The 27,099-nt window shown below is 47.2% G+C and overlaps 1 protein-coding gene across 1 annotated transcript; it reads right to left on the minus strand.

The window, feature by feature from the left end:
* Positions 1 to 3,309: 3,309 nt before the first annotated feature.
* On the minus strand, positions 3,310 to 26,728 carry LOC101403440 (uncharacterized). Its single transcript, XM_087420982.1, has 4 exons — positions 26,476 to 26,728; positions 25,851 to 26,189; positions 9,525 to 9,648; positions 3,310 to 7,973 (listed from the first exon to the last, which is right to left on the minus strand). Exons 2-4 carry the CDS (start codon positions 25,881 to 25,883, stop codon positions 6,070 to 6,072), a joined length of 2,061 nt encoding a protein of 686 aa, XP_087277108.1. The 5' UTR covers positions 25,884 to 26,189; positions 26,476 to 26,728; the 3' UTR covers positions 3,310 to 6,069.
* Positions 26,729 to 27,099: the final 371 nt, after the last annotated feature.

The raw sequence follows: 27,099 nt of genomic DNA on the forward strand, positions 1-27,099 counted from the left end.
TGTACCACTTCCCACTTTTTAATTCTTATTCTTCACTTGATGAAGTTGCTAAGCCATTTGTCCATTAGAATTTGCCACAATCTAGATGTGGCTTGTTGATTATTTTATACTGTTTAACATGCTCACCCTTCTGCAAATCGACGACTATGACAACTAATCTCCAAGGACATTCCCTTGTCCTCCTCCTGGGGAACCACACTTGATCAGCCATCCCTGAAAATGGCTGAATGTCGGTGACGCTCTCCTGTAAAACCCATCAACATCTCGCCCTCCTGCTCAGGTCAAACCACTGCTCACATCTGCAAGTCTGTCTCCAGGTCATGGCAAGGTGTACACCTGGCTCCCTGATCTGACCATCAGCACATCATCAAACTTGCAGTTATAGGAGTGTGACGGGGGCGCAGGTGTGTTCTCTTCATGCCTGGCTATACTGCCTATCACACTTGGCCCATAGGGAATGTGCGATTGTGTGTGCGGTCCACATATAACCATAGGGTGTCCCTATCACATGTCTAACAAGTCTCCATGGTCACTGCTATGCTGTGTCAGTACCTCCATCTATCTCACAGGTCCCTGGTATGCTTTACATATGCCAGCGTGTGTAGTTCATGTTTGTCACAAATCTTATGTGTTCAGGATGTGGTATACGCAAGTGTGGCTCCAGGCTATGCTGAGAGGCATCACTATTCCATACCCATACCATTGTGTCCCTAGGGTATATGTGTGGGATCCTCTAGTTGTGCCAAGGTGTGTATCACACACCTGTCCTACTGTGTTCCACAGATGTGTGCACATCTCTAGGTTGTGATGCAGTGTCACCACCACACACCTCATGCACATCTGGCACATATGGGCTTCACGTGGTGTGGAAACGCGACACATTGTGTTTCCAGGTTTGTCACCATCACAAAATTGTCCATCTGGAAAAGACCTTAAGCACCCACCTCATTGACATCTAGTACAGAGAAAACATGGGGAAGGTGAACATATTAAACAGAATTAGAGAGCTTCAATGAGCCAAATCAAAGATGTGGGAAATACTAAGGGACAAATGGCTTAGGAACGTTATCATATACATAAGAAAAAAGAGGTACACGGCTTTCTTATTTCCCCTAGTAGCCACAGGAGCCATGAGGTTATCGCAGTGGGCTTTGGTCAGTGCGACAGACACTCTCACTCGCTGCCAGCTTGGCAGTTGACTTGGATTCAGGCGTTTCTTCACTCGTGGCCTTCCAAAGACTTACTTCCTGTGGGACACAGTGGAGACCACAGGAAAAGACTATTTATCATCACAACTTCTGGATTCTATGAAACTGTCTTTTGAATTTAGTGAAATTCTACATTTTGTTGACTGTGATTCCAGCAGCAATTGGCATAACTCTGGTGAATGTATTCATTGGTCAAGCTGAGTTAGCAGAAATTCCAGAAGGCTATATTTCAGAACACTGGGAATATTTCAAGCATCCTATATCAAGTGTAATTGCCTGTACTTTGTTTGACGGTCCTGACAGGAATTATGAAAAAAACAATGGCTATCATTCAAATTGAAGCCAAAAAGGCGGAATTACAGTTAGGAGCTGAAGGTATGAAGATTAATGTGTGCCACAGACAATGGCCACCATATCAACATCTGAACAATGATAAGGAATTTACTGATCATTCTCCAAAGGCAACTGCCAATGTAATCTATTTCTCCAAATACAAAGTGTATCCTCTTTAGGAGAAAATAAATTAATATATTCTGTATTTTTACTCTGGGTGATGAATCAAAGTTCTCCCATTGTTCTAAGAAGTGCAATTATGTTAAGTATCAGGAAGTATAGTATAAACACGTCTGTACTATAGACATCTGGATTATTCAGGGGCAATCAGGCTTTTTATTACACAAGAAATATGGAACAAATTATATAAAGCATAAACACCTTAATAAACCATTTTTTAGTGAAAAGGAAAGAGGTAAGTGGTACATGTAGGTGTAAAGACTTAAAAGACACACCTGATAAAAGCCATACAAATATATTTTTTATCCTGATTGCAGTCAATCCACCTTAAACAGCTAATTGAATTAATAAGATTCAGCACTAACATATTTATATTTTAGCATATTTTTGTGTATTCAAGTTATCAGTTATGAAAGTGTCCTTACAGCTAGAAATGCATTCTGAAGAGGTTATGCATGGACATATCTACGATTATAAGTAAAATAACCCACTAATGAGCGACAGACACAGGAACAAACATGAAATGATAGTGATGGAAAATTGGGATGGGTTCACAGGTCTCCATAAAAGTCTTTTCCATTTATACACATATTTGAACATAGCCATTACCAAAGATAGAATATGTCTTTGTATCAAAATTTGTGTGTTGAAAAGGATGAATTGAAATGGTAGGAGGAAACTTGGTTTCAGATACGCAAGCAGGTATGGAAATATCCATGTGCTGTTTAAGTCAATTATACTGAAACTTTTTTTTTTAAAAACAAGCATGTAAAACGTACCACTCCCTAACCATTTTACTGTTTTACTACTATATATGTTCTTAACGGTATTTATGGCTACTGTATTAGTACTTTGGAAACAGAACATAATGGTGTGCTCCTGGAATGTCTTGCCAATCCATGTTCAGTGACATCATTTTGGCAGGTTGAAATTGACCATGATAGGAATATTTACATCAGGGAAATTGGCAAAGACTGCAAACCTAGGCTTCATTTAATCTATTCTTGAATGTTTAGACTTAAGAAAGTGGTGAATATGTTAACAATGCAGATTAAACTTTAAGACTATGGTATGGTAGACTTTAAATTGCTCATAGAACAAAAAGTTGAGGGAAAAAAGAGTTCCTTCCAGTACTCAAAAACAACTGTTCCATATAGCAAAGAAGTCATTCAAATCATTGATGAATGAGTGAAATTCCCAACGTATGTGTTGTTGCACTGTCTTCATATTTGTTAAAATAATTAAATTCATAAAAAGAAAATAGACAAAAGATTATGAGCAGACATTTTACCAAAAACAAACAGAAGGTAAATAAAAGCATGAAAAATGCTCATCATGAATTCTTCAGGATATGCAGTTTAAACCAAACTGAGCTGCCACTACACACTTACATCAACGGCGAAAATTAAACTGGATTGACCATAGCAGGTGCTGGCAGGGAGGAACTGGAGTTCTCATATACTCTTGGCAGGAAAGAACAACCAACAGTTTTGCATTTCTTAAAATATTAAACATTCACCTACAATGTAAGAGTTTGACTTACTACGACAAGAGAGAAAAACATAGCCATCTAAAAAACTGACACAAATATTCATAGTAGCTTTATTTGTAAAATAACACAAACCTGGAAATAACCCAAATTGCCAAAACAGATGAATGGATAAACAAAGTCATTATCCATAGAACAGAATTCTATTCAGCAATAAAAATGCTACTCACATAAGCATCACTGTTGAATCTCAAAATAATTATGGGGCACAAGGAAACCAGTAAGTAAAAAGAGTATATACTCTATGATGCCTATTTTAAATCACAGATGAATGAACTAATCTACTATAAAGAAAAGTAAATCAATGATCACCTGGAGGGCTGGGGAACAGAGAGAGAGATTATAAAAGCATGAGATAAATATGTGGGTGACAGATAAGTTCATTTTCAGGAGTATGCCGATGGTTTCGCAGCTGTACATGTATGTCAAAGTTTAGCAAAAGTACACATAAGTGCACTTAGTTGCTTGTCAATTATACAAATTATACCTTAACCAAGTTTTAAAAAGTGGTTCCAAATGAAAGCCTAGGTTGTCTCTCTTTTCCTAGAACATAAGGTTGGCAACCCTACATGGACCCTGCTATCTTCCGCCTCACACCCTGGGAGGGGCAGCCTTGCCTCAGTTGCAGCAAACATCAGCAAGCAATGAAGACTGCTGCCACCTGAATAAACAGAAATGCTGGCTGGGTCACAAAAGACACATCCTTAGACAACTGGATCCCCTTTCTCTCTATCCTTATTTTGCTGCCTATAGAGCAATGGCCCAGGGGTGAACAGACCAGAGAGGCTGTGGGAATCCACCAAACTTTAGATGATATTCTCTGCCAATGAACTCAGCTACAGGAAATACAATCAGGAAGGTCCTGAGAACTTCTGTATACATTGATCACACAAGCCATAGTACAGGAATATTTAGGAACTTTTAGAAAAGGTACATTCCTTCCAATTTACTGCAATCTTCTCCACTCCCTATTAATCTAGCATTTCTGTTGCAATTACACTTCCATCTCACCGTTACAGTCTTACAACAAATATCAGGCTGTGAAATTTTGTACATCATAGCATAGGGCTCCTTTGCAGGACCTGGGAAAGAGATCCCTTCAATGTGCTGGGAACTATGTGATAAACACTGTGAACAAAGGAATAAAATTCCTGTTGTTCACAGAAGCACAAGGGGTTGTCATAGCAAAGATCTCCCCTTCAGAGTGACCTCTGGCCTCCCAAAAGATTGTGGCACTAGGCCACAATTAGGACCACAAAGCCCTCCAGTCTTTCTTTCGAGGCCTTGGGCACCAATGCAAATTAAAACAATATTGGACAAAGAGCTATTTCTGCCATCATACTGTCCTTTCTGAAGCACAGGAAATTTGGGATCCCTACAAAATCTCATCACCCTTACAGGCCAACACATCACAATTCTGTTTTCAACTCACCCTACACTATAAAAAGAACCATAAAGTTAAAGATGCAAAAACAAAAAGACTTTTATGGAAAAAAACATAAACCAATATGCAGCAAGCAGTTTCCACGTTGGAGAATTAAAATCTGGAGGAGTACATCACAAGCATGATGTGAGAACAACGCCCCCCAAAAAGGCAGGCCTTCTTAAGCAAGCTGAGGATGGGTCCTCTGGACCGAAACTGGGTCACGTCCATTCCCTAAAGCCAGAGCAAAAGGAAAGATGATTCCATGAAGGGCTCGGGCAATTCATAATTTCCTCAAAGAAATGGGACAACACAAAAGTCAGCTTCTTTGAGCACACTGGGGTAATGACTGATGTACACTGTGCAGATGTGCCAGGTGGTGGAGATGAAATGGCTTTACCCACAAAAGCCGCAGTGACGTAAATCTGGCAATAGCCCTGGGCAGGTTAGATAGTGCATTGCAGCTCCTTCAAACCTCCCGCATACCTGAAACTTATGAGCAATCCTGTATAGTCTATGTTCAGATAAAAGAGTTTTACATTCAGATAAACGTCTCTCACACAGTCTCCTCCAGTGTTACCACACTGATTGAAGAAAGAAAACATTCCTGGCACATTTAAAGCTTTTCTTAAGTGTGAACTCCCTGGTGACTAAAGAGACTAGATTTCTGGGTAAAAGGTTTCCCACATTCACTGCACTCATAAGGCCTTTAACAGTGTAACCTCTCTGGTGTCAAATGAGGCTAGCACTTTGGCAAAAGACTTCCCACATTCCCCACACTTGTAAGGTCTGGTGTCACTATCAACTCACCACTGTCTAAAGAGATCATACTTGCAGGTAAAGGATTTCCCACATGAACTGCACCCACGAGGCCTCTCCCCATCATGAACTCTCCGGTGTCTAAGGAAGTTAGATTTTTGGCTAAAAGACTTGCCATATTCACTACACTCATTAGGTCTTTCAGTGGAAACTCTGTTCAATGAGGTGAGATTTTTAAGTAAAGGGCTTCCCACATTCACCGCACTCACAAGGCCTTTCACCACAGTGACCTCCCTGATGTCGACTGAAGTTCAAGCTTTGACTGCCTGATTTCCCACAAACCCCACATTCCTAAGGGTTTTCTCCAGCATTCATAAGAACTTGTGCCAATGTGAATTCTCTGGTGATGAATGAAGTCAGATTTGTGGGTAAAGGATTTCCCACATTCAGTACACTCAGATAAACTTTCTCCAGTGTGTACACTCTGGTGTTGGAAAAGGGTAGAGCTTTGTCTAAAGGACTTCACACATTCCCTACACTCATAAGGCTTTTCTCCAGAATGAATTCTCTGGTGTTGAAGAAGGCGTCATCTAAAAGATTTCCCACATTCACTGCACTCATAAAGGCTTTTCTCCAGAGTGAACTTTCCGGTGTTGAAAAAGACCAGAGTATTGTCTAAAAGATTTCCCACATTCACTGCATTTATAAGGTCTTGAGCCAGTATGAATTCTATGGTGTTGAATGAGATCACATTTGCGGATAAAGGATTTTCCGCATTCAGTGCACTCATAAGGTCTTTTTCCAGTGTGAATTCTCTGGTGTTGCAAAAGGACAGAACTTTGTTTAAAGGATTTCCCACATTCCCCACACTCATAAGGCTTTTCTCCAGAATGAACACTCTGGTGTTGAATAAGGGTGAAGCGTCGACTAAAGGACTTCCCACATACACTGCATTTATAAGGTCTTTCTCCAGTGTGAACTCTCTGGTGTTCAATGAGGGAGTATTTGGAGCTAAAAGATTTCCCGCATTCACTGCACTCATAAGGACTTGTACCTGTATGCATTCTCAGGTGTCGAATGAGGTACAATTTGCGGGTAAAGGATTTCCGACATTCAGTGCAGTCATAGGGTCTTTCTCCATTGTGGATGCTCTGGTGTTGGAAAAGGCTCGAGTTTTGTCTAAAGGACTCCCCACATTCACTGCATTCATAAGGTCTTTCTCCAGTGTGAATTCTCTCGTGTTCAATGAGGGAGAATTTGGAGGTAAAAGATTTCCTACATTCACTACACTCATAAGGACTTGTACCAGTATGCATTCTCTGGTGTTGAATGAGGTACAATTTACGGGTAAAGGATTTCCCACATTCATTGCAGTCATAAGGCCTTTTTCCAGTGTGCACACTCCGGTGTCGGAAAAGGCTAGAGCGGTCTCTAAAGGACTTTCCACATTCACTGCACTCATAAGGTCTTTCTCCAGTGTGAATTCTCCGGTGGTCAATGAGGTGGGATCTGTAGATAAAGGATTTCCCACATTCAGTGCAATCATAAGGTCTTTCTCCAGTGTGAACTCTCCAGTGTTCAATGAGGCTGGATTTGTGCCTAAAGGATTTGCCACACTGACTGCACTCATAAGGTGTTTCTCTAGTGTGAACTCTCCCGTGTTCAATGAGGTGAGATTCATATCTAAAGGATTTCCCACATTCGCCACATTCATAATGCTTTCCTTCACTGTGCTGTCTCTTGTGGTGAATGAGTTTGGATTTGTGGATAAAGACTTTTCCACATTCACTGCATTTATAAGTCCTCTCCCCAATGCAAATTCTCCGATGTTTAATACAGTCAGAGGTTTTGCTCAAGAATTTTCCACATGCACCATAGTCACATGGACTTTGTCCAGTGTGAACTTCCTGGTGCTGAACAAATCTGTAGTTGCAGCTGAAGGCTTTCCCACATTTGCCACACTCATAAAGCTCTTCTCCAGAGCAGACACTCCGATGTTGAACAAGTGTGTGGTTCTGGCTCTGAGAGTCTTCACGTTCACCCCACTTGTAATGACTTTTTCCATGGGGAAAGGCCTGCCCACACTCACTGTGTGGCTCCTCACTGTTGGGAGTGGCTTGGTGTGGGAGAAGGCCAGATGTGGCCAGGAAGTCCACTCCAACCTCCCTACAAGTGAAAGGCTCCCCTGACATACAGAAGCTGCAGCTCGTCACAAATGAGGCCCTATGCACATCTCTTTTCCAGGGCTTTTCTCCACTGCACTGCCTCTGTTGCTGGTGAAGGTTTGCATGGAACCACAAACATCTCAAACATGTGTGATCCAAGTATGGTTTCCGCAAAGAGTATACTGTTTGGTGCTCAGCTTGGTGCAAAATATCTTTCAAGACTAGGATACAGATCTCACAGGAGTGGCTCTTCTGGGCAGATGGACCTGCCTTAGAAACCCTGACCAGTGACTCTCCTTCTACAGGTACACTCCACTCAGAAGGGGCCTCCTCATCTTCTGTTCCATGCCAACAACCTGAAAGTACAGAAATGTTGAGAAAATGTAAGTTAACTTTGGTGGGTGGGGAAAGCCCCATTACAAAGGTGCATCAGACACAACAAGTTGGGTCCAAGGGATTGTTCTGAAAGCAAGGGACTTGGGGGCAGGTTTAGGAAGGATTGCTTAGCAGTATCGGGTCTCTGAGGATCACAGATCTCTGGGGAGATCTCACCAGACAAAAGACACAAGGATGGGGTACACCACATGGAGGACAGGCAGAGTCTCCAAATCACTCCTCTGCCAATAGCCTTCAGCAGGACCTGGTCTGCTGGTGACATGAACATGCTGTGTGGACGGCTAGTTGTGTTCTGTCCCAATAAAATTCAATTGGAACTGAGTAGATGGTGTTCAAGGACTATTTACGGATATGTGTACACTTCATGACACAAGTGCAGGTCAATGTTGGAGAATATTGCAGAGGAACAGGTGACACACAGAGGTCTCAAAGTTGAAGGTGGCCAAAAGCCGAGTCAGGATGACAGGTGAGCAAAGTGTCACATATGGGAATGAAGAGGTAGAAAGAAGTGTGGCCAGTGACACTTGCACCAAACACTACTGGACACATGGCAGGTTCCTGGTAAGATCTGAACACAGCCCTGATGTCATGTCCTCCCCTAGTTTACAGTCAACGGAGCCAGGCTTCCTCTGAAATCATCTTGCCGTGCTTACCCTGTGAAGAACCAGGGTTATCCCCGTACACTCCATTGTGGAACTACTCACAACCTAAATGATTTGAATCTTAATGAAACACAGCATAAGTGAGGGACCAGGACTAACCCAAAGCCAACTGGCATACAGCAGTATTCAGAAAAGAAGATATTGCGGCTGGCCCGGAGGCATAGTGGTTAAGTTTGCCCGCTCTGCTTCAGCAGCCCAGGATTCGTGGGTTCGGATCCCAGGTGTGGACCTACACAGTGCTCCTCATGCTGCACAGGCCACCATGCTGTGGCTGCATCCCATAGACAAAATAGAATAAGACTGGCACAGATGTTAGCTCAGGGACCATCTTCCTCAAGCAAAAAGAGGAAGAATGGCAACAGATGTTAGCTCACGGACAATCTTCCTCAACAACAACAAAAAGAAAATATTACAAAAGCCAAGTGAAAAAGGGCCTTACAAGAACAGTTCATAGTTCATGGCAGTAATGACCATGACCTGGCACAGGTAGCCACAAAAAAGACATAGCCTGAGGAAGGTGGCAAAACTGGAGGCCATGGATCTAGACATAGTCACCCTCCCAAGTAGAGGGCAAGCAAGGCAGGATCCATTAAGCTGACTCCAACACTACTGACTCCCAGACCCTCCCCTGCACTGTTTGAGGCAACACATGTTAGGGCTGCTTGGAGAGTCCATTTCACAGGGCATGACACACAGCTCAGCCCTGTCACTCACAGCACATATGATAAGAAAGTGAGGGAAATTAGCAGGGCCCACAGTTCAGTAGTCTGAAAGACAGAGCTAACTATGGGGAAGAAAGGAAAGGTAGGACATTATCTCAGGACACTAGGAGGGATGTGAAGGTCTTACCCAGGAATGCTACAAGAGCAAAGTTCTCCAGCATCACATCGCAGAACAGGAGTCTCTGAGCCTCATCAAGGAGCCCCCACTCTTCCCGGGAGAAGTGAATGGCCACGTCCTCAAAGTTCATTCCCTGTCATAAGGGGGACAGTTCATTCCATGATCAGCTTCTCTCCTAGGATTCCAAGTTCATCATACCCTCCCACCCTCCACATCCATCCTCTGCTCACTGTACTCGCTACCTCAGAGGAGATACCAGGCCTCAGTGCCATTGGAGCCACTCTCTCTTTACATTCCCGTTGATACTGTGTTATCCCACAGCAACAACAGGCAGATGGACAGATTGATGATATCTCAGCTCTGGGCCTGGCAGGTAGGCCACACTGCCTCTCGTCAATGTGATAGGTGTCACGAACACAGGTTAGGGAGAGAAGCTGGCCATAGGGAGGGTGAGAGTGATCTGACACTGGTCTTGTCAAGTAATACCTGTGAGGTCTCTCAGATCACCCCTCCAAGATGCAAAAAACATGGCATCACCCTTCACTCTTATGACTCCAATTCCAGGGACCTGGGGACATCAGTTCACACTACCTCTTCACATGAACATTGTTCTTTGAACCACACTTCTCTCCCACAGCTGCATTCCCACAGGCACAACTTCAAAGGTCACACAACCCTGCCATGATCGGGATGGTTTGTTTCATGATCATCTCTTTCCTAGGATTCTAATATCAGCACCTCCCTAATCCATTCCCTGCTTACCCTTCTTTCGTCCCTACATCAGTGAAGATTTCCAAGCCCAGGTGGCACTGACGCTCACTGTCTCCTCGTGATCCTATTGATCACTGTGTCAGCCCTCAACAACAGGCAGGGAGACAGGTAGATGGCATTTTAAACTCAAGACCTGACCTGTAAGGCCACAACACCCCCTCTTTTCAGGCAACTCCCCTGGGGGTCCAAAGATCCTTTGTCCCAGACCCCACCAAACATGGGCTCACCCTTCACTCTTAGGCCAATACCAGGACCTGGAACCCTGAGTTCATACTCCCTCTCCATGTGCACATCACTCTTTCTACCACACTTCTCTCTCACAACTGCACTCCCACAGCCACAGCCACCTTCTGCCCTTCACCATAGTCATCTCCCTGACCTGTCCACTCACTGCTTAGTATACATGATCCAGACAAATTCAAAGAGGATCAAGTACTACCCGACTCTCATGGTCCCCAGTGACAAAGGCAGCCTTGAGTCCCACTAAGGAGGTCTTCTCTCTGACTGTTCCTTGCTTCAACCTCACTTACCGGCAACCACATCAGATTTCACACACCCATGGCCCTCCTCCACTTGATGTCGCCCTCACCAGTCACAGCTTTCCTGTCTCCACCTAACCCTCATTCAAGGCCCAGCCCCAGTGGCCCTTTACATTTCCAAAGAGTCTCACAGATGACCACTTCTGCCCGTAAATGAAACCACCAGCACACTGGAACACCCCGGGCTCCACCAAGGGTCACAGCAAAGTCCTCATGAGTCTGTAGAGCAGTGAATAAGCACCAGCCTCAGCCTCAGCATCATCTTATTTCAATTCCTCCTATGCCTCCAGCACCCATCTCACTTCCACTCATTCTTCAAAGGCCTCGGCCACATACCAAACCATATGCTCTCCCCCACCCTCTCTCTACCTATGTTGTGACACCCACAACCAGGCCTACTTGCAGCCCACCCTCTTCTTCCTGGGCTACTATTACCATTATCATCCTGACCAGGATCCCCTATACTAAAGGAACCTACAGCTCCTCCATGGTGCACACACCTTTTGGAGAAATCTAAATCCTGAACTCCTCATTAGACTTCCAAACACTCACAAACCGTTTTCTGAAACATCTCAAACCCTTAACAGGCCATAAAAAAGACTACCGACATCTCCACTGAAAATTACTTACTATGGACTTCCCCATTTCAGTTGATGGAGCTACCATCCTTCCAGCTGCTAACACCAAACCTTCAAGTTATCCGTGACTCCTACCTCTCTCTCAACCTCAAAATTAGAAATTGCAGGCATCCATACACAAGACACTGATCCAGAACCCAATCATGACTAACCATCCCCACAGCCACCACCCTGGTCCACTTACCATTACACTCACCCAGATTATTGAGGTAGCGTCCTCTCTGATCTTGCTACCCACTGATCTTCCACCCACTTCAAACCCATACTGTTCTTCATGTTGCAGTCCAGGGCGCCTGATGAAACCAGGGTCAGATCACCTGTCTTCACTGCTCCATATCTCCCATTGCTCCCATCACCTCCAGAAGAGACACTCAACCTCTCATAACACTGTTCCAGATCTGACTCCTGCCCTTCTGGTCCCAGTTCCCATGAGAAAGAAAGGACACCTGCAGCTCCCTGAACCAGTTCAGCCACTCCTCCAAATCTTTGCACCTTCTAGTACCTATGTCTAAGACGACCTTCCACACCTCTTTCCACTGGCTGCCAAAAATAGGAACCAATCCAAAGAACCCTAGGCTTGGACTTAAGACCCTGGGCTTGGTGCCTGTTCAAGGTGCCCCAGACCCAAATGATGGAAGAGTGACAGAACAGTCTCAGGACACCATCATCCCAGAGATCATAGGGTAGCATGGGTGAGGACTAGTGAGGCCCTGAAATAAAGGCCACACACCAGTATCCCTAAGCCGTTCTGCAGTTCTGGGGAATCTGGGGAAAGAGGGAGGTCATCTGAGACTCTGGTAACCATGGCCAGGATCCCATGGGCTCAGGCCGCTAAGTACCGCTGCCCAGCCCAGGACCCAGGTGACCTCGAGACGCCTGCATTTCCTCTGGCCTCAGTCCTCGGTGCACTCTTCTAGTTACGCAATTCTCTACAGAACTCAACCTTCCTGTGCCTAGCTATTAGCATCTCTTCTCCGGTCCGCGCTTCCCCTGAGCAGCTTCTGGAAAACCGTGAGAACCCCTTCTCAGGCAGTGGCCCTCTTTTGTTCACAACCCTCCGTGGCTCCCAACGCCCTGAGAATGAAGGTAAAACTCAGGCACAACTTCGCCTCATATTCTCGGTTGCCTGTAGACATAAAACAGAGCCATAAACACAGAGCCCGAGTTTCCCGATTCCTCCCGGCTCAGCCGCTCTCCACGCGTTTCCCCCGCCGGGCCCTCCGTCTGGGACCCTCTCCCACAACCGTCACCCCGGCTCTCAGAAACAGGCCCCACAAGCGCCTCCCCGTCCCGGACACCGGGGCCTGGGCAGCAGGCCCGTGAGCGGCGCCCGCACTCGCGGCTCTAGGGCTGGGCGGGGCTGAGGGCGGGGAGGGCGCGGAGCACGAGCACTGACCTGAGCCGGCTCCCTCCGCGCGGCCGCCGCCAAAGGACTCTGGGGGCGGAGCTGCCGATCCCCGCCGGGTGCGCGTCACTCGAGGTGCGCCGCCGCGAAGCCTCAAACTCGCCTCTGTGCAGCGAGCACATCTTGAGCGCGTTCTCAGTCGTGACCCAGTGCTCGGTAGTCTCTCACTGAGTAAACACTCTCCAGAGAAGCCAAAAAGAGCGCCACGAGAAAGACGCCGCAAGTCCAGCCCTGAGCCCACCCGCACGCACGGAAATTCCCGTCCTGTACTCTCATTGGCTCAACTCCGCGCTGTTTTGCTCATTGTCTCTGGGTAATGTAGTTATCTCTGTTTCACAGGCATTGGTTGTGTCTTAATCCTTGACCTGTGCCAATAAAAGTTTGAGCGCACTGCAAGCGGAGCTGGGAAATGACGACTTTAGCATTTAGGGGAACGAGAGGTGCTTACTTCTTCTTAAAGGGGCAGTTCGCAGGTTTCTGGGGAGTGTTGTCGGCAACTGATCACCTAAGTGTGTAGACACCATTTCAGACTCCCTGAAGCTTAGAATGCTCCCATAGGCTAAAAATATTATTTCAGTTATTCCCAAAGGCTACAAATCCAAATGGACATATTCTCTTTCAGACACAAAATGCATCTACTCTTAGCTGGAATGTAATAAACATTTTCTTGCTATTCAAATGCATGTCGTCAGAAGCATTAGTGGATTTTGTAACTCTGTATGTTCAGTCAGGGCCATGACTTGGAAGATAAGGAGGGCCGTTTAGGCCCCCCTGAAGTAGGACAAGGAGATAGGACAAGGAGATATCTCTGCCTCTGGTTCCCACAGAGAACATCTCTCCAGCCTGTACACTCAGTGATCGGGTCCAAATCATACAGCAACACTATTTAATATTTCTTACTCAATATCCGAAGATATATTCAATTTCTTTATGAATCTGACATCTATCTCAAACTGAGAGCAACTATTAAATTCTGTTTTGGTATGGGATAGTGGCTACAGTGTTCTCAGGCAGAGCTCGTGGGCAAAGAAGGCATCTGAACACCATCATCTCGTCTTCTTGCTGGGAAGGGATTATCATTATTCCAATGATTGCCAGGACTGTTGTGCAGGATGAATTAATGATATCTCAGAAAAAAAGTTGTGAAATGGAAATTACAGAGAGCTATTAATAATCATCATGTAGTTAGTCAAAGAGAGTGGTAGAAATAGCTCTGGGGACACATCAGTGGAGGATGGAGAAAGTTAACACCTCAGATCATTTTTATCAGGAGACAGTGAAGTCTGAAAAGTCAGAGTTTAAACTGAGCCCAATCTTGTACTGTGATTCTTTTTCATCAATTTCATCCTAGTGGATCTGTAGTGATTTCTCATGTCAGTTTTAACTCACAATTTCATAATGACTTGTTCAACAACTTTTCTAGGCCCAATTACCACTGATATACGTTCTTTAATGAAGATTCTGCTCAAATATTTTGCCTATGTGATTTTTTCTTAATTTCTAGGATTTCTATGTAAGTCCTTTAGTCAAATATTCACATAGTCTTTTTACCATTCTGTGTTGCAATTTTTAGTCAACATTCTTGAGGCAATGTAAATATACATATGATGTTATTCAAGTGTTTTCTGAGTTGTCTTTACTTATACCTAGCAATTCCTCAATGCTCCAATGTTTTACTTAATAATTCTTCATTAGGGGCCGGCCCGGTGGCTAGCGGTTAAGTTCGCGTGCTCCACTTTGAGGCCTGAAGTTCGCAGGTTCAGATCCCAGGCATGGACCTACGCACCGCTTGTCGAAACATGCTGTGGTGGCATCCCATATAAAATAGAGGAAGATGGGCACGGATGTTAGCCCACAGCCAATCTTCCTCAGCAAAAACAAAAATAATAATAATAATAATAATTCTTTATTAAACTTTGTCTATTCAAATGGCCAAGGAGCTTCTTTCTCCTGATTGGACCCTAACTGATCACAAATTGGTTCTGGCAGTGGTCCTACTAGATCAGCTCATAAGGATGGGATTTGGGGATTGGTTTGGCCATGCCCTTGGGTTTGAGGTGCTGAACAACTAGCCAACGGGAAATGGGAAGCTAGTGACCTATGGTATGCAGTGGCACCATAATTCATCTATGACCTGGAGTTGATTATGATGAAGGGGCAACTGCAGCACATGCCTTGAGACCAAGTGGGTGCTGCACTGAGTATTTAAGGCAGTGATGGTGACTACAAGGAGTGAAGTCTGGGAAGGATTCTTCTGAGTTCATGTTTTTGCTTAGAAAGAGCTCAACAAGATCATTATCTCTCAGTTCAAGTCTCAGTATGTGAAACAGAAAATTTCCATGATAGCCATCAAAGAAGCTCTGATTTCTGTAGCTGCAGGGCTCATACTGCTGAAAACCAAAACATTCAACTCATGGCTTGCTGAATTACAATGAGAGTTGAATACACACTCTCAGAATATTTCTCATGTGAAAGTTAGGGCATTGATTGGTAAAGTGGGATTCTGAATCTTGGAAACAGGAACATCTGGTTGCTGCAGAAGAAACTGACACTCTAGAACCCTTAAGTCACTCTGAGTCTCTCCTACCAGGCGTCTGAGGAGACCAGCCTTCTTCTGCTAATATCACCTGGGGCAGATGCCTGTAAAGGAATGCCAGTTCTCCACAGGACTCACCACAACAACCTGTAAATAGTATCAACTCTCAGCATCATCCAGGGAAAGAGGAAGAAACAACGGACACACCAGAAGGACTGTGATACTTTGGTAGGATATATTATCAGAAACCTGGGGAGAATGTGAGGGTATGGGTTCTCAGGCTGTTTAACCAAGGAGGGTGGAATATATAACAGACTGGACCAAATTCACTGATATGGTGCAGTTAGTAGATGTTCTGGATTTACTGTGCTACCTTGTGCAGCTGGAGGTGATTCAACAGCCTACTTGTTCAGTTGACTGGCCTTGGATTCAACGGTGGCCTCTCAGTGAATGAGGCCGAGATGACAGAGTTAGTACCAGATGATGTACAAGTGAGTACAGGATGATGTACAAGGCAGAAGTGAAATTAGGGATAGGAATGTTGGCTGGATTTATCATATGCAAGATGTATATCTACAACTGTATTAATCATGTTCTTGATATTTTCTGTATCTTATAATGTTGACATCTTGGGGGCCCTACAGACCTGCCTTCGAGTGGCCAGATCCCGAAACCAATGTCAAACAGCAGTTTTGCTGGACTGTTATACCTCAGGGTTTTAAAAAGTCGCCTAAAATATTTGGGGAAATATTGGCTAGGGACCTAAGGGAACTTCAGCTGGTGGAAGGGACTCTCTTGCAGTATGTGGATGACGTTCTTATTGCCAATAAATCTAAGGAAGGTTCAACCCAAGACACCATTCAAACTAAATTTCTTAGCAGACAGAGGTTAAAAGGTTTCAAAGAGAAAGGCCCAAATTTGTAAAAAAAATTGTTAAATACATGGGGTTTGAACTCTCAGGACAGAGAAGCCTACTCTCACACAGGAGGGAAGCAATCGCCCAAGTTGCTCCTCCCACTACCCGCCAACAACTGCACGATTTTGGGGGATGGCAAGCTTCTGTGGAATCTGGATACCAACTATGGATTAATTGTAAAGCCTCTATATGAGGCCTTAAAGGGAGGAGACCTCAGGCCTTTGACTTGGACACGAGGGTGCCAGAATGCATTCAATCAGGTCAAAGAAAAATTAATGACTGCCCCAGCCTTGGGACTCCCAGATTTAAGAAAGTCTTTTGATCTTTTTGTACATGAGAAACAGGGCCTTAGATTGGGAGTCCTGAACCAAAGCCTTGGACCCACCAGGAGGCCTGTGGCCTATTTCTCTAAGCAGTTGGATCAGATGGCCAAAGGACAGCCACCCTGCCTCTGAGCCATTGCTGCTCCCTGTGACGTACTATGGAAAGCCGAGAAGTTCACAGTGGGGCACCCCACCATGGTGCAGACTCCCCATTGTGTCCTCCCTTTATTGGAACAGAGAGGAGGATACTGGCTAACCTCAGGAAGAATCAGGCTAATTTATTAGACAACCCAGAGGTAAAGTTAAAGGCTATTTCTACCTAAAATCCTGTAACCCTGCTGCCTACCAATGTCGAACAGGCCCTCTTTCACGACTGCCTTCAGATCACTGAACAGGTGTTCTCAGGCCAACCTGATTTGATTGACCAACCGTTGGAGCAGCCGGACTTGGAACTATTTACTGATGGAAGCAGCTTCATGGATTAGGGGCAACATTGAGCAGGGTATACAGTTGTCACCCTACAGGACACCACGGAGCAAAGGCTCTCCCTCTAGGTACCCACGCTCAAAAGGCTGAGCTCATAGCCCTAACTAGGGCTCTTCAAATAGGTAAAAACAAAAGAATCAATATATATACAGACTCAAAATATGCCTTTTCAGTGCTCCATGCCCAAGGGGCCATATGGAAAGAGAGGGGACTGTTGACCGCTGGAAAAAGAGACATAAAATATTCTCAGGAAATACTGACCTTATTGGAGGCTGTTAATGACCCCACAGCAGTAGGCGTCATGCACTGCCCTGGACATCAGAAAGGGGACACTTGGGAAGCCAGAGGCAATCAACGGGCCAATCAGGCAGCCAAGACTGCAGCCAGAACTATGAGTTTTGAGGCACTCCTGGCTCCCTTAGATCCCCAAATTGACTTTGCAAAGTTTCAACCTAGTCACACTCAGAAAGACTTAGAGACAGCCAGAGAATGGGAATTTGATTCCCCCTCTCTGGAGCATCTCGACTGGAAATGTAACTCAGAAGGACTCATCCTGGTACCTGAAGCCCTTCTGGGGGAGACTGTTAATCAAATCCATCAGAGCGCTCACTATGGGAGAGACGCCACCTTGCAGTGAATCCACAAGTACATAATTGGTCTGAATTTGCAATGGACCATTCAGAAGGTTACCCAACAATGTGTCATCTGTGCCAAGAACAATCCTAGGATGGGGCCACACTCATTGAACAAGGGGGTTCAGCATCAACGAGCAGTCCCCCATGAGGACTGGCAAGTGGACTTCACTGTGATGCCTGGGAATGTCAAGTACTTCCTAATATTCATAGATACCTTCACAGGATAGGTTGAAGCTTTCCCTTCCAGAACTGAGAAGCCTGCTAAAGTGACCAAAGCCTTGCTAAAGGAGCTCATTCCCAGGTACAGACTCCCACTGTCAATTCAGAATGACAACGGAGTTGCATTTATCTCTCAGATAACCCAGGAAGTATCAAAAGCCTTGGGAATCACTTGGAAACTTCACGCTTCATGGTGAGCCCAGTTGACGGGAAAGGCTGAAAAGATGAACCACACGTTAAAGAAGACAATTGCCAAAATTTGTCAGGAAACTAATTTAACCTGGGATAAGGTGTTGCCCTCTACCCTGTTGAGGTTCCGTGTAGCCCCCTGAAGTAGGCTTCAGTTGAGCCCCTTCAAAATGATGTATGGGAGACAGTCTTGGCTTCACCAACAGGGGACGAATTATGTACAACAGAAGGAAATAGCAATCAGGCAGTACTTAAAATTTCTAAATGAAATTCTAACCTCTGTTCATGAGTTTGCCTCTCACAAGTCCCAATTCCCCGTCAGACGTTCCACTCCACCACATCAAAGCAGGTGACCAGGTTCTCCTTAAGTCTTGGAAAGAGTGTGGACCAGAGGATCCCCCAAGTGGACCAGGCATTATGAGGTTCTCCTGACCACCCATTCATCAGTCAAAGTGGCTGGAGTCAAGCCATGGATTCATCACACCCAAGCAGGGCTCGCGCCCCACCACGACCAGAGCACCCAGAAGCTGAAAAGGAAAAAAACCGGTCTCGTGAGCCACTGAAAGAACTTAAGCTGCTGTTCTGGGTGAAAACAGCTGATATCAAACAGTCAGATATGTAAAATGAATTTAGTTCTTACATTTTGGGTTCTAACCACACTATGAACCCTCTCTTCTGCGTGAAAGGATAATTCATTAGTGCATATTTCTCTGACCCTGGCATCATCAGCAAATTTATCCAGGTGTTGGATATGCCATCCCAAGCCTCACTCGGTTCAGGACCATCATGACCCTTTGGTGCAGCCAGTTTATAACTTTTTGGGTGTTCGCACATGCACATTCAAACACCTGAAAACTCCTGAGAGAGGAGTGTATCAGATACATCTCACTCACCCTATAAATGAGGCTGCTGGACCTCTATGCTTTTATCTCACTTACCAACAGCTAAGAGCCCCCCCGCTTTTCTAAAAAAGGGCACCCAGCAGTTTTTGGAAGGTGATCCCCCCCAATGGCATGGAGGGGGCTCAACATTACCAGAGTGTGATGGTGATACGAGAGGCCCTTGGTTAGAAAAGATGGCCCTGAAGGCTATTCAACTAATGATACTATTACTCGTACCCCGAAGGTTACACTTTCAAGGTTACATTTTCATCCGTAGACAGGAGAATCAACCCAGGGCTTACTGACGCCTCAGGGGTTGGGTTGATAGAGGACAATGTTTGTTGGGGTTTTTGATCACCCCTTTCTCTATCCACAGCAAAAATACCACTCAACACTGAACTAGCTCCCTAAAGCTATTCACAGGATTGCTTGAGGCATACTGGAGAGGGACTCACTCTGGGGCCCTCCTAATCATAGCCTGCCAGGAGGAATACCAGATGGAGATGAGTATTTGTTTGGGTACACACTCCTCCCTTGGTGGGGTGTGGCAGCCCACCAACATGTATTGAGAAATCTCTCTATAACTTTAGGAATTATAGCTAATGAAACTGCTTCTGCTATCGCAGCCCAACAAAAGGCTTTAGATTCCCTGGCCAGAGTAGTTTCGGATAATCGTATAGCCCTGGACTATCCATTAGCAGAATAAGGCGGTGCATGTGTGTTTACTAATTCTCCATGCTGCAACTACATCAACACCTTGGGAGAAACAGAAAAACACTTAGATAAAATCTAGGAACAAGCCTCCTGGTTGCAACAAGTCCAGGCTGATAGGCCAGGGATAAATGACTGGTTTTCTGGGTTATTCTCTTGTATTCCACAAGGAATTCGCTCTATATTCTCTGCCATCTTTAAATTTGGGATATCCATCTTGTTGATTATCGTTGTAGCTTACATTTGGATTAATGTTATTATCAAATGTGGAATAAAGTGCTGTTCTACGACTGTAGATAAAGGCACTCAAATAATGATAATACAAAACACAAAATATAAACCCGGGACTCGAGGGTATTTTCAAACCCAGGTTGAAAGATTTCATTACTCAGTTTCCCCATCTTCACCCCCTTTCAGCAGGACATAGCTAGAACAATTGATGCCCCAATTCCTACATGAATGAGGAAGAAAAAAACAGTGTGGATTGAAGCCGGGTACCTGAAGGTTACTGTAAATATTCCATAAGAACATGGTTATCCTGCGACCCTGTTCCCAACACCGCCACAGGTGAAAAGAAAGAAAAAAGAAAAAAAAGGTTAGTAGCCATGTAAATCCTAGATAAATAACCTCCATCCCTGTTAGATGTACTCATTGAGCCCACAGGCTTGCTTCACAGCCCGCGCACATTAGCTTGTTAACTTGCTGTTTCCTGGTCTCACAAAAGGAGTGACTCAATGGTCACAAGGATTTATAAGCTTTTTGCGGAAGAAAGAAATACCTTTAAGGAAGTTGCAACCAACAGATGAGCAGACCCCAGCTGCCCCGGATGCCAAGAAGTCTGGTTGCTCAAGATTTTATCTGAAGTAAAAGAAACAGACTTCCCTTTTGTTTTCCCAAAAACCTGCCCACCCAAGCCCCTTAGCCCTACAGAGATGCCCTGCTTTCTTCTTTTGGGAAGGCAGATCTGAGAGAACATACTCTCCCACCCTCCCCCTGTGGCCAAATCAAATAAACTTCTCTCTATCTCCAAGAGCCGGCGTCACAGTGATTGGCTTTCACTGCGCATGGGGCACACAGACCTGAGGTTAAGAGGTTCGGTACCAAGCGAACAGTAATGGGAGTGTGTAGATGTGTGACAGGCACTGCCAGCCATCATAGGTGATGGAGCTCAGTGGAATATTGCTGCTCTCCACCCCTTAGCCAGAATGTCCCCGAGAAAGGACAGGACCGAAAATCAACACACTTAGCCAAATTTCAGGCAGTCATCTTAGCACTGGATGCCCTGGCCAACAAGTGGCCCATCTTCACATCCATCATCAACTACTGGGCCATTACCTAAAAACTGTCCTCTTCAGGGTAAAGAACTTTGGGAATCTCCTGCCTCACACACACGCCAAATATAAATCAAAGGCCTTGCCACTCAAAGGCCTTGTCAGGACACTCCTTATGCCCTTAGGAGTTACACACAGGACTGATACTAACCAAGGCACACATTCATCACAAGCATCATGTGAGACCAACACTGTCCCTGAAAAAGGCAGTCCTTCAGGGCAAGTCACCAGCACAATGCAGACAAGAGTCCTCGGGGCCAAAACTGGGTCAGGTCCATGCCTTAACTACTCAGAGGAGGGAATGGGGACGCCCTGAAAGTTCAGACTACTCATGATTCCCTCAAGCGAATGGAAGAGAACACAGGGCTAATTCCCTGGGCATTTGGACACTGCACGGACATGCTAGAAGTAGAGGTAAAATGGCTTCTGTCACAGAAATTGGCAGTGATAGAAGTCTGGTAAGGGCCTTTAGGAGGTCAAAAAGTATAACACAGCTCCTTACTAACACCTCATACTCTTCCCACAGACCGGGAACTTTTGGGGACTCTACTGTGGATGTTTGGATGTATGAGGTTTAACTGAGGTAGAAGGCTCCCTCACAAAGGTTCTCCTCCAGTGTCCTTACTCTGAACAAGGAAACAGCACATTAACTGCACAACTAGGGCCTTCCTCCAGGGTGAACTCTTTGATACTGAATGTGGTCACATTTGTAGTTCAAGGATTTCCCACGTTACCCAGACTGATACAGCCTTTCTCCAGTGTGAACTCGCTGGCGTTTTATGAGACTGGAGTTGCAGGTAAAGAACTTCCACATTCAGTGCACTCAGATGGCCTTTCTCCAGTGTGAATTCGCTGATTCTAAACACGACTGTATTTGCGAGAGAAGGCTTCTCCACAGCAGACACTCTGATGTGGAGACTGTGTTTGTGGCTGGCAGCTTTCCCACATTCACCCCACGTCCCACTGTGAAAGGCCTCCTCAGCTCAAGGCTGCTGTGTGGTTCCCACCAATGCGAGTGGCCTGGTGCTGGAGAAGGCCCGAGGTGGCCAGGACGTCCTCCCCAACTTCCCCAGAGGTCAAAGGCTTCCCTGACATGTGGATTCTGTAGCTCTTCACAAGCTCGGCCCTGTCCACATCCCTCTTCAAGGGGTGCTGTGCCCTGCAATGCTTCTGGTGCTGGTGAGAGCTAGTACATGTCCCATCCGAGTGCAGATTCCACCCAGGGTATGTTGCTTGGTGCTCAGGAACTTGCAGAACGTCTTTCAAGACCAGCACAGGAATCTCACCCAGGTGAGATTGGAAGGCCTGCCTTTCGACTCTACTTCTACAGAAGCACTGCTCAGAACCTGTCTCCTCACCTTCCATTCCAGGCCTGGGGGCAGGTTGAGAAAGGGGCTGCTTAGCGGTACTGGGCCTCTGAAGACCACAGAACAGGGGACAGCTCACCAGACAAAGGACCTAAGGGTGCGGTACAGCACAAGGAGGAGAGGCAGAGTCTCCAGCTCATTCTTCTGCCAACAGCCTTCAGCAGGACCTTGTCTGCTGCTGACACGTGGGTGCTGGGCAGAGGGGTGGCTGTGTCCAGGCCCAGGAAATTCAACTGGATCCAAGTAGCTGCCATTCAAGGATTATTTAAGGGTATGTGCACACCTCATGACACGTTCTGTGTGGCTCAGTGCTGGAGAACATTGCAGAGGGAGCAGTGGAGAGGAACAGGTGACTCAAGGAGGCCACAGAGTTAACTGGGAGTCAGAAGTCACAGATGAAATGACAGCTCAGCGAATTGCCCAGTGTGAGAAGAAAAGCAGAAATTATTTGTGGCCAGTGACATTCACACCAAAACACTGGTGGACACATGGCAGGTTCCTGGTATGATCTGAACACAGCCCTGCTGTCACGTCCTCCCCTAGCTGCCACTCACCACGGCCAGGCTTCCTGAGACCATCTTGCCATGTCCACTCTCTGAGACAACCAGGGCTCTCCCAGCAGCCCCAGCAGTACAACTTTATGGGACCTGCATGAGGCAACTCCTAAAAAAGACAGGACACGGGAATGGCCAGCACCGGCCCAGAGCAACTCATCACACAGGAAAATTAATATTACCAAAACCTCAAAGGAAGGTCTTGGAAGAACAGCCCATGGTCCACGTAACTACAGCAGTGACCATGACAATGCTTGCAATTCCTGGCACGGGCAGGCGTCAGGAAACGTCAGCTAGAGGCAGGAAGTAGAATCTGGGGCACACAGATGCCATGGACCTGGACAGAGTCACCCAGGCAGGGAGAGCGCAAGCAAGGTGAGACCCATTATTCTGACTCTCAGACCCTTCCATACGCATGGTGAAGCAGCAGGTGCCAGGGCTGCTCAGGGAACGCATTGCTTGGGGCAGTGCATGGCTCAGCACTGGCATCCACAGCACACATGCTAAGAAAGTGGGGAAGTTAGCAGAACCCACGGCCCAGCTGTGGAAAGGACAGAGCCACCTCTAGGGGAAAAGAGGACAGACAGAGAGCAGCTTAGGACACTGGCAGGGATATGAGGCCCTTACACAGGGATGCTCTAAGTGCCAAGTTCCCCCACATCACATCACAGCACAGCAGCCTCCAAGCCTTGTTAGGAGCCCCATTTACCCTCGAGAAGTCGATGGCCACCTTCTCAAAGGTCATACATAGCCCAGCCGTGATGGGGACAGATCATTGCATGATCAGACTCCACATTCTTCTCTCCATACATCAATCCCCTGCTCACTCTCCTCCTACATGTCCACACAGCAGACACCAGGCTCTGGTGCCAGTGGGCCCTGCTCTCTCCTCATGGTCCCACTGATCACTGTGTCAGCCCACAGCAACAACGGGCAGGTGGGCAGATACGTGATATATAAGCTTGAGGCCTGGCGAGCAGGGCCACGCGCCTCGTCAGGCAATTCCCCTGGGTTGCTCCAGATTGTGTTTACAACACACAACCAAATTTGGGCTTAACCACCACCCTGATGTCCTCAATGCCAGGGCCCTGGGGCCATCAGTTCTCATTCCCTCTCCACATGCACATCACTCTCTCGAGCACACCTCCCTCACACAGCTGCCCCAACAAAGCCACTTCCACCTTCTCACCTCACACCAAGGCTCCTCTCTGGGCTCCCCACGTTACACACAAGACACATAACACTGTCCTCGCACAAGACATTCGAGAATCCTTAGCAAATTCAAACTGGATCCAGTTACCCCAGACATCAGATACTCCCCACCATGAAAGGCAGCTCTGATTCCTGCTATGAAGGTTCCCCGCCTGCCTCGCTTTCTTGCTTCAACCTCAGCCACCCAAAACTGCCATGGCTGCCTTCCACTTGTCTGCACTCGATGTCCCCTCACCAGTCAAAGCCTTTGTCTCTCCTCCTAACACTCATTCAAAACCCAGCCTCTACAGCCCTCCACCTCAGGCCCAGTGACTCTCCCCCATGACCAAATGCGCCCCTGAGCTAATCTGTCAGCCTGAATGAAACACCCCAAACACACCAAGGTCCCGACAAAGTCCTAGAGATTGCACAGAGCAGTGAATAAGCAATAGTCCTGCCTCACTGTCATCTGCCCTCAATTACTCCCGTGCCTCCACATCCAATCACGTGCACGCAACCCTCAAAAGCCCTGGCCACCTGCCACATCACCCACTTCCCCACACTGTTCCCATGGCCACTTCTCTCCCTAACCAGTGTTTGTGACACCCAACACTCCCACCCAGAAGCCCAAGCAAGAGATCCACTTCTCAGCCCCTACGCTCCCCTCCCTGGGCTGCTATTAGCAGCACCATCATGACCAGGTTTCCTCTCTATAAATGCGACCCAAGGCTCCACCCTGGTCCACACACTGTCCCCCACCTTTTGGAGAGGTCTCCATCCTGAACCCCTCCCCAGAGTACCAGACCTGTATGCCCAGCTGCCCACTTCAGCCTCCACTAATTGTTCCCTGAAACACCTCATACTCTTAACGTGGCCAAAATCAAAACTCCTGATATCCCCAGTGAAAATTACTCCCATTACCAACTTCCCCATCTCAGCTGATGGCCCTTCCATCCTTCAGCTTCTAAACCCAAAAATCTTGCAATCATCGCTCACTACCTTTCTCTCCCTCATACTCAAAATCAGAAAACCTGAGCTGACCTGCTAAAAAAAATATATCCAGCCTCCCACCATTTCTAGCACCTCAATGGCCACCACATGGTCCACCCCATCAACACTCACCCGGACTCCTGCAGCAGCCTCCTCCCTGGTCTCCTATCTCCTCCCTCACGTGCACACTCCTCTTGCTCTCCAGCTGCAGCCACAGGGAGCCGGAGAGCTGGGTCTGATCACCTCCCTCCTCTCCTCTGAATCTCCCATTGCTTCATCACCTCCAAAATGGACACCCCACCTCTCAGGGAGCCATTCCAGACCTGACTCCTGCCCCCTTGCTCTCAGTTCCCTTGAGAATGAAGAGACCTGCGCTTCCCTCAGTACTCCTAGCTTAGCGTCGCCTCCAACCTTTGCACATACTGGTACCTAGGCTTGTGCAACCTTCCACACCTCATTCTATTGATGGCCCACAACAGGAACCCTTCCATGTAAACTGTGGCCTGGACTGACCACCCGGGGATGGGGTCTGTTCTGGGTCCCCATGTCTAAGGTTTGGAAAATGGCCGGGGAAATGTTCCAGGACACCACAATCCAAGAAATCACCTGGGTGGGGTCAGAATTTGGAAGGGTTGGGGACACCCTCCAGTCACCTGCGTAGGGTCCATAAGAGCTTCTGTACTCATGTGAATCTGTGGGATGAGGGAGTTCTTGAGAGGCTAGCAACCATGGCCGGCTCCATCCTGTAGCCACTGCCCAGTCCTGGCGCCAGGAGATCGTGGAATGACTGTATTATCAGCAGGGCTCAGTCCTCAGTGCTCACTCTTACCAGCTGTGTGGCCTCGTCAAGGACTCAACCTCCCTGTGCCTCGCTGTTATCATGCCGCCTCCCATCTGCTCTCCTCTGAGCAGCGCTTGAAAAACTTTTAAATCTCTAACTCAGATCCATCTTCTCCCTCTTCTGTTCACAACCCTCTGTGACCCACAGCATCCTGAGAAGAAAAGTACAACCCTCAGCCTGACAGCCCAGGCCTGACGCCCAACTCTCTGTTCCTTTCAGATACAACACTCCGTTCCCGACTCCTCCCCGCTCAGTGGCCCTCCGCCTGGGACCCTCTCCCACACTCGTCACCCCGGCTCTCAGAAACAGGCCCCACAAGCCCCTCCCCGTCCCGGACACCGGGGCCTGGACTGCAGGCCCGTGAGCGGCGTCCGCACTCGGGGCTCTAGGGCTGGGCTGGGCTGAGGGCGGGGAGGGCGCGGAGCACGAGCACTGACCTGAGCCGGCTCCCTCCGCGCGGCCGCCGCCATCGACTCTGGGGGCGGAGCGGAGCCGGGAGCGGCGGGAGAGGAGGGGTCCCGGGGACAGCGGTCCCTGTCCCGGCCCTGGCGCGGGTCCCCCGGGCGGCGTCGCCGAGGCTCAGACCCGCCCCGTGCAGCGGAGACAGCGCCTCCTCTCGCGCCTCCTCGGTCCCGACACCACAGGCCCCACCCAGCACCCGGAAGCCTCCGTCCGCGCGAACCGAACGCACAGAAACCGCAGTAACTCTCAGAAAAGGGGCGCCGGAAGTCCCTCCCGTAAAGCTTCATAGGCACGGAAATGTCCCTGTTTTGCTCTTTCATTGGAGCAACGCAGCCGTCCTTCAGTGCAGTGTGTTCTGGGTAATGTAGTTCCCAGGACTCCAGATGCCCACAGCTCGGGGCGTTCCTTAGCTAGACGTTAAGGAGAAACGTTCCTGGGCACTGTGAGGGGCGCTGGGAAATAACATCCGGGCATCAAGGACGTGGGAGAGGGTCATTCCTTCTTAAAGGGGCCGAGGGCTGCCTGCAGGGGAGTGTTGTCTGCAGCTCATCAGTAAAGTATTTTGAGATACTGGAAAGGAAAATTTTTCCCTCTACCCT

This window comes from Ceratotherium simum, chromosome 33 (genome assembly GCF_057802395.1).
Source record: "Ceratotherium simum simum isolate JZ-2026a chromosome 33, ASM5780239v1, whole genome shotgun sequence".
NCBI classification, from domain to species: domain Eukaryota; kingdom Metazoa; phylum Chordata; class Mammalia; order Perissodactyla; family Rhinocerotidae; genus Ceratotherium; species Ceratotherium simum.

Bases quoted from the DNA above. Each gene is read 5' to 3' on its own strand.
- LOC101403440 (XM_087420982.1), bottom strand. From the start codon at position 25,883: ATGAGTACAGAAGCTCTTATGGACCCTACGCAG. The intron at 9,649-25,850 runs GTGACTGGAGGG...CCCTTATGACAG, and splicing joins CTCTTATGGACCCTACGCAG to GGAATGAACTTTGAGGACGT. The intron at 7,974-9,524 runs GTAAGACCTTCA...CTGTACTTTCAG, and splicing joins TGCTCTTGTAGCATTCCTGG to GTTGTTGGCATGGAACAGAA.